The sequence below is a fragment of the Typopeltis vanoorti genome, chromosome 15 (genome assembly GCF_054136105.1).
Source record: "Typopeltis vanoorti isolate ZY-2024b chromosome 15, IOZ_Tvanoo_1.0, whole genome shotgun sequence".
Classification (NCBI taxonomy): domain Eukaryota; kingdom Metazoa; phylum Arthropoda; class Arachnida; order Uropygi; family Thelyphonidae; genus Typopeltis; species Typopeltis vanoorti.
Genome location: NC_143563.1, coordinates 15,202,573 through 15,215,664, shown reverse-complemented (window position 1 = coordinate 15,215,664; position 13,092 = coordinate 15,202,573). Strand labels below are relative to the sequence as shown.

Genomic DNA, 13,092 nt, shown 5'->3' with positions numbered 1-13,092 from the left:
TATCGAAACCGCATTGTATAAGTACTGCATTGAACAAGAGTTACTACAATTTGTAGACTGCGTTATATCGAAACCGCATTGTATAAGTACCGCGTTATACGAAGGTTACCTGTAGTTTGTCATTATAGATCAAGCTATTTCCAGGATCGCTTGTCTTATTTGTTTTGGATTTTATGGTCATGCTGCACTAGTACACAAGATAATAAACAGCAGCATATATGGGTATAAAAATCAATATATAAAGACAATTAACGTGCCTCAAGCTCAGACAGTACAAATGATAACAAACAACTTACGCGTATAAACAGATGTAAAAAAGGAGTGTAAAAGTATTAAAAAAAATCATAAAACAGGTGTTAACAGCACATATACAAAAAATTTAAATATTCAGATTTCTGTAGTTGTAATGATTCATGTTGAAGTTTCTACACACACAGGAATGAAATAATTTTTACTGACTAAATTAAATATTTAATTTAGTCAGTAAATTATCTCCTTCAGTCATTTTTCTGTGTAGGTTTTATTTCCCAAAACATCAATATGAAACAATAAATTAAACTTACAAAACTAATGACAAGATAATATAACACTGATACTCTGTAAAAATTTAAAAATGGAGGTAACACTTGAGTCTGATAAAAGCTGTCACGAGTGTCGAGGGTTCAAACAAATTATGAATAAAATAATGACTGTGCTCACTAGCAAAGTGAGGGAAGTTGATTAAAATATTAATAATTGTTAGTCTGGTATTACACAACTCTCACATAGGCATATCATCATCCCTCAATGGGAAGGAGTGTGTAAGATGACATTGACCTATGGAGGCAAGCAAGAACAATTTCCAAATCAGATTTGACTGAGCTTATTAATAGTCTATTCCATGATGACTATCTTAGGTTAAAAGTGAGCCTGATCACCTGCCAGTAACTGGTGTATGGGACAGGAAGATGGCAAAAGCTTGAGAAACAAGCTGACCTGCCTGTGGTATCTGCTGCCTCCTTTCCTTTAATCTCAGGGTGGCATGGGATCCAACAGAAGCATACATCCAAGTGAAGCTCCCATTACTGATAGAGGATATGTTTATATGGAATAAGAGAGAAATTAGCCAAAATGCTAAACTAGCACTATATACACAGTATTTAAACCAATTTTAACTTATGGATCTGAGAGAGCTGGGTTAGAAACAAAACACTTCATAAAAGGAAGACGATGAATGGTCGAAACGGCTCGCATCCAATTAACCACCTCACCTGACCCCTTCTCCCATAAACCTCCCCTTCCTCAAAAAAATAATTTCTATTTTCAGACCCCTTTTTTTCATCTCTTCCCCCTTCCAAAAAAGCGCTCTACCCACCCTTAATAATAATATATATATTATATTAAAAAACTGAGTTTTTTCAAATTAATTCTCCTGCACTGCCTCAACCCCCCTTCCTTTTAACAGCTGAACAGCAGAAGTATGCACATTGCAGAAAGAAGGCATCCAACAATATCCAAAAAAGGTATGTGTGAATTTTCTTCCTCTATTATTCTGCATATATTTGTCCCTATAATACATCTGTAATGCCCTAAGAATTCTTGAGTAAAATGCCAATGACATTAAAAAGGGGCACTCCTAAATGAAAGCAGGCAAAACAGCTGTAAAAATAACACTTCAACTGTGACTTCAACTTTACATCTGTTTATATGCGTATGTTGTTTGTTATCATTTGTACTGTCTGAGCTTGAGGCACGTTAATTGTCTTTATATATTGATTTTTATACCCATATATGCTGCTGTTTATTATCTTGTGTACTAGTGCAGCATGACCATAAAATCCAAAACAAATAAGACCAGCTACACACATGTAGTTTCTAAGAAAAATTAGGGAAGTGAACAGATGGCATCAATGGCAGTCATTAAAACTGAGGATATTAGAAAAGAACTTAACATTGTTAGCATTCAGGAATGTGTTAGTAAAGCTAATCTCAGGTGATATGGTCACTTAAACAGGATGGGAAAAAAAAAAAGTAAAACGTGTTCTTTGACAGGATGACAGGAAAAAAAGACCAACAGGAAGACCAAGATGGTTAATTGATACAGTAAAAAGAAGTGCTTTAAGGAGAGGGAGGGAGAGAGAGAGATCTGATAAGAATGGAGTCTTGACAGATAACAGATTAATTTTGGGGAAAATTGTTGACAGGAAGTTAGTAACTATTATTAAGAGAGATTTTCAGAGAGTCAGGAACTCATCAAGGGAGGAAACATATTACCCATACCAGTTGTCATACTTGTTCCTGAATCCATTCAAACACTACCTGCATTCACCACCTCCACAATGGCAATCTTTCTCAATCATGCACCAATGAGTGAGAAATCCAGCTCTCACCTGCTTCTTGACAGCATTTGTTCTTCCAAGAATGCTCTCTCATCTTTTCCCCACTCTCCAACTAGTGGCATACTGTATAACCCTTTCAGAGAAATGTAAGTCTCAACCATACCACCCCCCCCCACCCCGTTTGCTAGTGTCTGCAGTCCACAAATTCTCAAATCTGTCTTCAGAATCTATATTCCTCAATCCTGGTATTATTTTTAACTCTTCTTTGCACTATTTCCACTGTATCAGAATCACCGTGGAGACCAAACCTGCACACAGCAGGCCCAGTGAGGTATTATCAAAGCCTTGCAAAGAAGCAAAATGACTTCTTTCTTTACATGTCAAAATTCATTTCAGCATTGCAATTATCCTCTGAGTTGTATTCACAACTTCAACTTCCTGTTGCTAAAACCACAAGATCCCAAGTCTGATCAGTTTCTTCTAGCATAATCCCACCAATATTCATCATACTATGTGATACTGGATATCTAATCTCACAGAAATGCATGACTTTACATTTACTAACACTGAACTGACAGCCATTTCCACATAGCCACAATTCCAGCCTATTAAAATCATTCTGCAAGTACTGCATATCAGCCACATTCCTGATTACCCTGCCTATACCATCAGCAAAAGGTTGTATATCTCCTGCCAAATCCTTCCCAACATCATTAATAAAGACTGAATAACAATGGTTTCAGGATTGATCCTTGTGATACACCACTGGTTACCTAAATCTTGTATACTTGCATCTTCCATATACTACTGTTTAATACCTGTCAGTCACCTATCCTGTTTTCCACACTAATATTTTATAATTCAATCCCATACTCTCAAATTTATGCAACAGTTTTCCATGCTGCATTCTATCAAAAGCCTTAGCAAAGTTCAAAAATATCATGATGTATCCATTCCTCTTATCTACTCAATGTTAATAATAGATTTAGTTTAATCCTTTATCCCAGTGAGAGCAAACAAAGTTTGCGCCTGAAATTATCTTCAGGACTAAATATAGTGTTGTACTATCTTATCCAGTAAGTAGTGCAACACCAAGGCAACTCGTGGCAAAGGTGGAGCAAGCTACCAGGCACTTCTAACCCAGTATCTCCCATAATGCAAAACACATTTCCTATGTGGATATGTATACTGTTATGCATTAAAGGGATTGGCCATCTACCCAGACTAGTTTCGACCTTTATTGAGGTCTCTTCAGTGGGAGCCAGGCCCAGAGCTGGAGATACCAGGCAGAAGCAGTAGCAAGTCATCTGTGCCTATGGGAGTTGCCAAAAGGTTTATCACCTTTTTTAAAAATTTTACTCTGGATTTAGAGAAAGATGTTGAAAATTTATTTATCACTAGGTTAGACTATAATAGATTTAGTTTAATCCTTTATCCCAGTGAGAGCAAACAAAGTTTGCGCCTGAAATTATCTTCAGGACTAAATATAGTGTTGTACTATCTTATCCAGTAAGTAGTGCAACACCAAGGCAACTCGTGGCAAAGGTGGAGCAAGCTACCAGGCACTTCTAACCCAGTATCTCCCATAATGCAAAACACATTTCCTATGTGGATATGTATACTGTTATGCATTAAAGGGATTGGCCATCTACCCAGACTAGTTTCGACCTTTATTGAGGTCTCTTCAGTGGGAGCCAGGCCCAGAGCTGGAGATACCAGGCAGAAGCAGTAGCAAGTCATCTGTGCCTATGGGAGTTGCCAAAAGGTTTATCACCTTTTTTAAAAATTTTACTCTGGATTTAGAGAAAGATGTTGAAAATTTATTTATCACTAGGTTAGACTATAATAGATTTAGTTTAATCCTTTATCCCAGTGAGAGCAAACAAAGTTTGCGCCTGAAATTATCTTCAGGACTAAATATAGTGTTGTACTATCTTATCCAGTAAGTAGTGCAACACCAAGGCAACTCGTGGCAAAGGTGGAGCAAGCTACCAGGCACTTCTAACCCAGTATCTCCCATAATGCAAAACACATTTCCTATGTGGATATGTATACTGTTATGCATTAAAGGGATTGGCCATCTACCCAGACTAGTTTCGACCTTTATTGAGGTCTCTTCAGTGGGAGCCAGGCCCAGAGCTGGAGATACCAGGCAGAAGCAGTAGCAAGTCATCTGTGCCTATGGGAGTTGCCAAAAGGTTCATCACCTTTTTTAAAAATTTTACTCTGGATTTAGAGAAAGATGTTGAAAATTTATTTATCACTAGGTTAGACTATAATAGATTTAGTTTAATCCTTTATCCCAGTGAGAGCAAACAAAGTTTGCGCCTGAAATTATCTTCAGGACTAAATATAGTGTTGTACTATCTTATCCAGTAAGTAGTGCAACACCAAGGCAACTCGTGGCAAAGGTGGAGCAAGCTACCAGGCACTTCTAACCCAGTATCTCCCATAATGCAAAACACATTTCCTATGTGGATATGTATACTGTTATGCATTAAAGGGATTGGCCATCTACCCAGACTAGTTTCGACCTTTATTGAGGTCTCTTCAGTGGGAGCCAGGCCCAGAGCTGGAGATACCAGGCAGAAGCAGTAGCAAGTCATCTGTGCCTATGGGAGTTGCCAAAAGGTTTATCACCTTTTTTAAAAATTTTACTCTGGATTTAGAGAAAGATGTTGAAAATTTATTTATCACTAGGTTAGACTATAATAGATTTAGTTTAATCCTTTATCCCAGTGAGAGCAAACAAAGTTTGCGCCTGAAATTATCTTCAGGACTAAATATAGTGTTGTACTATCTTATCCAGTAAGTAGTGCAACACCAAGGCAACTCGTGGCAAAGGTGGAGCAAGCTACCAGGCACTTCTAACCCAGTATCTCCCATAATGCAAAACACATTTCCTATGTGGATATGTATACTGTTATGCATTAAAGGGATTGGCCATCTACCCAGACTAGTTTCGACCTTTATTGAGGTCTCTTCAGTGGGAGCCAGGCCCAGAGCTGGAGATACCAGGCAGAAGCAGTAGCAAGTCATCTGTGCCTATGGGAGTTGCCAAAAGGTTTATCACCTTTTTTAAAAATTTTACTCTGGATTTAGAGAAAGATGTTGAAAATTTATTTATCAGGACAAAATATATATATATTTAGTCCTGAAGATAATTTCAGGCGCAAACTTTGTTTGCTCTCACTGGGATAAAGGATTAAACTAAATCTATTATAGTCTAACCTAGTGATAAATAAATTTTCAACATCTTTCTCTAAATCCAGAGTAAAATTTTTAAAAAAGGTGATAAACCTTTTGGCAACTCCCATAGGCACAGATGACTTGCTACTGCGTCTGCCTGGTATCTCCAGCTCTGGGCCTGGCTCCCACTGAAGAGACCTCAATAAAGGTCGAAACTAGTCTGGGTAGATGGCCAATCCCTTTAATGCATAACAGTATACATATCCACATAGGAAATGTGTTTTGCATTATGGGAGATACTGGGTTAGAAGTGCCTGGTAGCTTGCTCCACCTTTGCCACGAGTTGCCTTGGTGTTGCACTACTTACTGGATAAGATAGTACAACACTATATTTAGTCCTGAAGATAATTTCAGGCGCAAACTTTGTTTGCTCTCACTGGGATAAAGGATTAAACTAAATCTATTATAGTCTAACCTAGTGATAAATAAATTTTCAACATCTTTCTCTAAATCCAGAGTAAAATTTTTAAAAAAGGTGATAAACCTTTTGGCAACTCCCATAGGCACAGATGACTTGCTACTGCTTCTGCCTGGTATCTCCAGCTCTGGGCCTGGCTCCCACTGAAGAGACCTCAATAAAGGTCGAAACTAGTCTGGGTAGATGGCCAATCCCTTTAATGCATAACAGTATACATATCCACATAGGAAATGTGTTTTGCATTATGGGAGATACTGGGTTAGAAGTGCCTGGTAGCTTGCTCCACCTTTGCCACGAGTTGCCTTGGTGTTGCACTACTTACTGGATAAGATAGTACAACACTATATTTAGTCCTGAAGATAATTTCAGGCGCAAACTTTGTTTGCTCTCACTGGGATAAAGGATTAAACTAAATCTATTATAGTCTAACCTAGTGATAAATAAATTTTCAACATCTTTCTCTAAATCCAGAGTAAAATTTTTAAAAAAGGTGATAAACCTTTTGGCAACTCCCATAGGCACAGATGACTTGCTACTGCTTCTGCCTGGTATCTCCAGCTCTGGGCCTGGCTCCCACTGAAGAGACCTCAATAAAGGTCGAAACTAGTCTGGGTAGATGGCCAATCCCTTTAATGCATAACAGTATACATATCCACATAGGAAATGTGTTTTGCATTATGGGAGATACTGGGTTAGAAGTGCCTGGTAGCTTGCTCCACCTTTGCCACGAGTTGCCTTGGTGTTGCACTACTTACTGGATAAGATAGTACAACACTATATTTAGTCCTGAAGATAATTTCAGGCGCAAACTTTGTTTGCTCTCACTGGGATAAAGGATTAAACTAAATCTATTATAGTCTAACCTAGTGATAAATAAATTTTCAACATCTTTCTCTAAATCCAGAGTAAAATTTTTAAAAAAGGTGATAAACCTTTTGGCAACTCCCATAGGCACAGATGACTTGCTACTGCTTCTGCCTGGTATCTCCAGCTCTGGGCCTGGCTCCCACTGAAGAGACCTCAATAAAGGTCGAAACTAGTCTGGGTAGATGGCCAATCCCTTTAATGCATAACAGTATACATATCCACATAGGAAATGTGTTTTGCATTATGGGAGATACTGGGTTAGAAGTGCCTGGTAGCTTGCTCCACCTTTGCCACGAGTTGCCTTGGTGTTGCACTACTTACTGGATAAGATAGTACAACACTATATTTAGTCCTGAAGATAATTTCAGGCGCAAACTTTGTTTGCTCTCACTGGGATAAAGGATTAAACTAAATCTATTATAGTCTAACCTAGTGATAAATAAATTTTCAACATCTTTCTCTAAATCCAGAGTAAAATTTTTAAAAAAGGTGATAAACCTTTTGGCAACTCCCATAGGCACAGATGACTTGCTACTGCTTCTGCCTGGTATCTCCAGCTCTGGGCCTGGCTCCCACTGAAGAGACCTCAATAAAGGTCGAAACTAGTCTGGGTAGATGGCCAATCCCTTTAATGCATAACAGTATACATATCCACATAGGAAATGTGTTTTGCATTATGGGAGATACTGGGTTAGAAGTGCCTGGTAGCTTGCTCCACCTTTGCCACGAGTTGCCTTGGTGTTGCACTACTTACTGGATAAGATAGTACAACACTATATTTAGTCCTGAAGATAATTTCAGGCGCAAACTTTGTTTGCTCTCACTGGGATAAAGGATTAAACTAAATCTATTATAGTCTAACCTAGTGATAAATAAATTTTCAACATCTTTCTCTAAATCCAGAGTAAAATTTTTAAAAAAGGTGATAAACCTTTTGGCAACTCCCATAGGCACAGATGACTTGCTACTGCTTCTGCCTGGTATCTCCAGCTCTGGGCCTGGCTCCCACTGAAGAGACCTCAATAAAGGTCGAAACTAGTCTGGGTAGATGGCCAATCCCTTTAATGCATAACAGTATACATATCCACATAGGAAATGTGTTTTGCATTATGGGAGATACTGGGTTAGAAGTGCCTGGTAGCTTGCTCCACCTTTGCCACGAGTTGCCTTGGTGTTGCACTACTTACTGGATAAGATAGTACAACACTATATTTAGTCCTGAAGATAATTTCAGGCGCAAACTTTGTTTGCTCTCACTGGGATAAAGGATTAAACTAAATCTATTATAGTCTAACCTAGTGATAAATAAATTTTCAACATCTTTCTCTAAATCCAGAGTAAAATTTTTAAAAAAGGTGATAAACCTTTTGGCAACTCCCATAGGCACAGATGACTTGCTACTGCTTCTGCCTGGTATCTCCAGCTCTGGGCCTGGCTCCCACTGAAGAGACCTCAATAAAGGTCGAAACTAGTCTGGGTAGATGGCCAATCCCTTTAATGCATAACAGTATACATATCCACATAGGAAATGTGTTTTGCATTATGGGAGATACTGGGTTAGAAGTGCCTGGTAGCTTGCTCCACCTTTGCCACGAGTTGCCTTGGTGTTGCACTACTTACTGGATAAGATAGTATAACACTATATTTAGTCCTGAAGATAATTTCAGGCGCAAACTTTGTTTGCTCTCACTGGGATAAAGGATTAAACTAAATCTATTATAGTCTAACCTAGTGATAAATAAATTTTCAACATCTTTCTCTAAATCCAGAGTAAAATTTTTAAAAAAGGTGATAAACCTTTTGGCAACTCCCATAGGCACAGATGACTTGCTACTGCTTCTGCCTGGTATCTCCAGCTCTGGGCCTGGCTCCCACTGAAGAGACCTCAATAAAGGTCGAAACTAGTCTGGGTAGATGGCCAATCCCTTTAATGCATAACAGTATACATATCCACATAGGAAATGTGTTTTGCATTATGGGAGATACTGGGTTAGAAGTGCCTGGTAGCTTGCTCCACCTTTGCCACGAGTTGCCTTGGTGTTGCACTACTTACTGGATAAGATAGTACAACACTATATTTAGTCCTGAAGATAATTTCAGGCGCAAACTTTGTTTGCTCTCACTGGGATAAAGGATTAAACTAAATCTATTATAGTCTAACCTAGTGATAAATAAATTTTCAAAATTTTCAACTACTCAATGTTAACTTTATTATAGAATGAATGGAAGTTGCTCAAACATGAACACCCTTTAGTAAACCTATGGCGTCCATTGCAAAGTATATTTTCTGTCAACCTATTTCTGTATACAAGTCCTAACCAACAAGAGGCATGATCTTAACCCCCATGCCAGGGATAGTGATAAGTCGATAGTTGGATATATCAGTCTTTGTACCACCTTTGTGCAATGAAATTACTATATATTCTTTCCACTCCTGTGGAATCTTCCCTGTTTTAAGACTCAAATTATATAGCCTATTCAAAGAAATACTGAACATTGATGCTAAAAGTGTTCAGCTGAACACTTTTAGCATCAATGCTGATATCCCATCTATTGTACTATTGCTGAATTCTTATTTAGTTTGTGCACTTGAAATTCTAATACCTCCTCCTTATGCAACTGAGTTTCTTCATCCTGTGAAGAGGTAGCAGTGAGTTCAATGTTGCATACACCAGGTTGATAGCTTTTAGCAAAAGAGGCATTAATCAGTTGAACAATCTCTTCTGCATCTGTCACTTGCATGCAATCTGCATTCAGCAGAGTTATTCATTCATATTGTTTCTTTTACTTGTAACATAACAGAATTCTTTTGAGTTGTGTTTAGTTTGCAGAGTCAGTTTCTTTACATACTCAGACTTTGCTTTCCATACAACAGTTGTAATTTTTCTGACCTGCAACATCATTTTCATAACTGAAGTCATCCTTATACACATGGTATTCTTTCCACATCATCTTTTTCTTAGGAATATCTTGCTTAACAATATTGCACATCCATATTGCTCCTACCCTATTTATTCTTCAAACTCTATCAACACATTTCAATACTGTATTATTTCAGTATTTTTTTAAATGCTTTCCATACACTGTTGATATCCTTCCTATCCAACTAATCATAACAACTGACACAGAACCCAGCATACTTCTCAGTTGGTCATAATTTCCTGCCTTGTACTTCAACATATAACCTTTTCTGAATGGAAGATTCATAAACTTTAGCCACTTCCTAAGTCAGTATCACATGATACAGCTTGTTCTTTTGCTTCAAGTTTCCCTTCCACAATTTTTCTTCTCAAGTATGCTTGCATAAATCTTATCTAGAATACTCGGTAGGGAAATTTTACTAATTCTCACATTATTTCCTTTTTTCTAGATAGCTACTATGAGAGTTCTACTCTAATCATTCAAACTTTGTCTTTATATCCACTGTAAAACTTTTATATATTCATAATTTGAAAATCTCTGGCCAAATATCTACTCCAGCTGTATTTCCATATATCAGGTTTGTGCTGGCTTTTCTAACTTGATATATACTCTGACTTACTTGAATATTTTCTACCACTGTTCTGTTGTTTATTTCATTTAGCAATCTTTCAATGCAATTGATCTAGACATCTTTATTGCCATGGATCTTTGGAGATTCAATTTCTTCATGTGTTAATTACAGGAGATTAATAGCATTGATTACATAAGTTATAATATCCTGGCAAATCTGCATGCAAGTTGTAAGCAAAGAAGGATTTCAGTTTTTTTTTTCTTTTTCCCTCCAACTGAGAATTAAATGAATCAAAAATAACTAAACAACACTAGTGATGAATAACTTCCAGAGCATGGTTCACCAGATCTGATTTGTCATACCCCCCTTCTCCCAACTACAGAAAAATTTTCTACTTGATCACTGTACAATAGTTTGAATCTGCATGAGAGGCTTTGTAGATGCTTTGATAAGAGACAGAGAACTGCAGTTGATCTATGTGGATAAAGGATGCTAGGTTTGTTGAGGTTTGGTAATTTTTTTATTTTTTTTGAAAGTCCCTATATGTACAGTACTAAGATGGCACTGCTAACTTAGTTGCAATCTATTTGGTAGAGGTAGGAGCAGGGCCATCGCCAAATTCGATCACGCTCTGAGGCAAACAATTAAATATCACCCCTGATGGATTATAAGACAAAAATAAGAAAATCTCCAATTGCTATTTTGTTTTTATTACAAGAGAAGCATTAATGCAAAACAATTGCATAATATTATTATGTAATTGTTTTGCTCTACGGGGATATCGCATAATAAAACTGTTTATAAGCTCTTCTAAATTTAAATTATAAGCTATGTCTGCCTCTAGGGTGTGTTGTTTACCCCAGGGAGCAAGTTACTATCACCTCGACAAGAACATTGGAGTGATAGAACTCGCAATTTGAGTAGAAGTTTAAATTAATTAACGTTAAAATTATTATTTTTTCTTAATAATGTTTCCATGTGTTAATGATGCATAGCCGAAAATTGCCACGTACCCCCTGAAGACCTTTCACATATCCCGGGGATATGCATACCACACTTTGAGAAACACTGATCTAATAAGTAGGTTTTAAAATGTTTAGTTTTAGTATATATGACTATAATTTTTTTTTTTAATTATTAACATCTAATATGCACATAAACTAAACGGCGTTTATTTGTAAAATATCATGTTGCCATAATACGGCACCTACTGCAATATGGCTGAATGAGTGCCCTTATTAAGCAGCGCCATGAGGCAGGCTGCCTCTATGCTACACCCTGCTGATGGTACTGGGTGGAAGGAGAAGAGACAATCACAAACATTATGCCCATGGCAGGTTTCAAATCCTGCAGTCCATAGTTGGAGAGCAGATGTGGTAACCACTCAGCAAACCAGACTGACAAATATCCTGTATAACAGTTCACAAAGTTAAAAAAAAAAACGAATGGATAATCCTCTATAATCATAATACAGTTTGATTAAAAGAGAAACTGCAAATTACTAATTAACATTAAATCAGTACACATCTAATGATGCTACCTTTATTGCATTTTGACTTCCTTCATCTATCAAATGGACTATATAAGTTGGGTTCCTTGGGATGACATCAAAGTTCTTTGTAAAACGAAGAAATTTTTCTATAAATAAAGATGGTATCAGATAATGTTGAAATAATTTTATAAATAACAAATAATCTACATGAAAAGTAATTATAGCATACATAAATGACAAAATTTTGTTTTCTCACCTAGAGAAGAATTCACTGCACCAGAAAAGAATGTTTCTAGAGCTTGATTATTCTGGAGTTCTAAAGCCTCACCAATATGCTGAATATTATTCTAAAAATATAATAAAGATAGCATTTAAGTTAGTAAGTTAATTCACAAACCAAATGATACAGTTGCCAATTTAAATGATAAAGACTTGCTTTTTCTTGGTACATTCATTGCAAATAAAGAAGTCATTATCCAAGTTTTAACTTTGAATTTGTTCATATCACTTATTGAGATCAATCTCCTATACAAAGCTTAAGATCTAAAGAAATCATTTTGTTGTTATGTTATTTAAAATGAACCCGCTCGTCAGTTTTTTTTTTTTTTTTTTTTTTAAACTAGTCTAATGAGAATGACAGTCCTTGACTAATAGGTGGAGGATGTGATTATCATTCGGATATGTCACGTGTTTAGATACTTTCAAAATTAAACTTTTTTTTTGAAAAATAGCTCTGTTAGCTCCTTTTCATTCTTTATGTGTCATAAGCATTGATGATGGCAGCCTTCAGTTCTACTGAATGTTCTGGCAGCTGACTTCACTGTTTTTTCTGGTCTTTCATTGGAAAGATAATACCACGTCTGCATTTTGTTACATCATAATACCATAATGGATATTATTTTTCTTTTTATTTCAATTTTCATTTATCAAAGAACCACTTTACAGGCTAATATGCCAATAAAAATTCAATTTGTCATCCTTCACAGCACAGAAATTATTTGGTGCTTTAAAGTTGTTTTCCTCCATTAAAAAATATATTTAAATGGTTATAGTCTTAATGCCCTCCAAAAATCAGAATGATAAGTTTTACTAATACCGATATATAATACTTGCATATTGAAAAGGGGTTCAATCCTGTACATCATTAGCACATTTGAATGAGTTGTATAGACATAAGGAAATTAGTTCACAACCCTTTAAGCTTATTCATAAACTAGCAGCTTCTCCTTAGTAAAAAATAAACATGCTATTATCT

At 36.6% G+C, this 13,092-nt stretch overlaps 1 protein-coding gene across 4 annotated transcripts in view; it reads right to left on the bottom strand.

The window, feature by feature from the left end:
- The window catches only part of LOC150098408 (uncharacterized), a 255,884-nt gene that overhangs the window by 82,843 nt on the left and 159,949 nt on the right, over window positions 1-13,092 (bottom strand). For all 4 annotated transcript variants that reach the window (XR_016549455.1, XR_016549454.1, XR_016549456.1 and 1 more), the window contains exons 15-16: window positions 12,094-12,184; window positions 11,886-11,983 (exon numbers count right to left, since the gene is read on the bottom strand). Coding sequence is in view for 1 of the 4 variants with exons in the window: in XM_090404682.1 (XP_090260808.1) it covers window positions 11,886-11,983; window positions 12,094-12,184 (189 nt within the window). In the remaining 3 variants the exon portion in view is untranslated. The remainder of the gene's footprint in view (window positions 1-11,885; window positions 11,984-12,093; window positions 12,185-13,092) is intronic.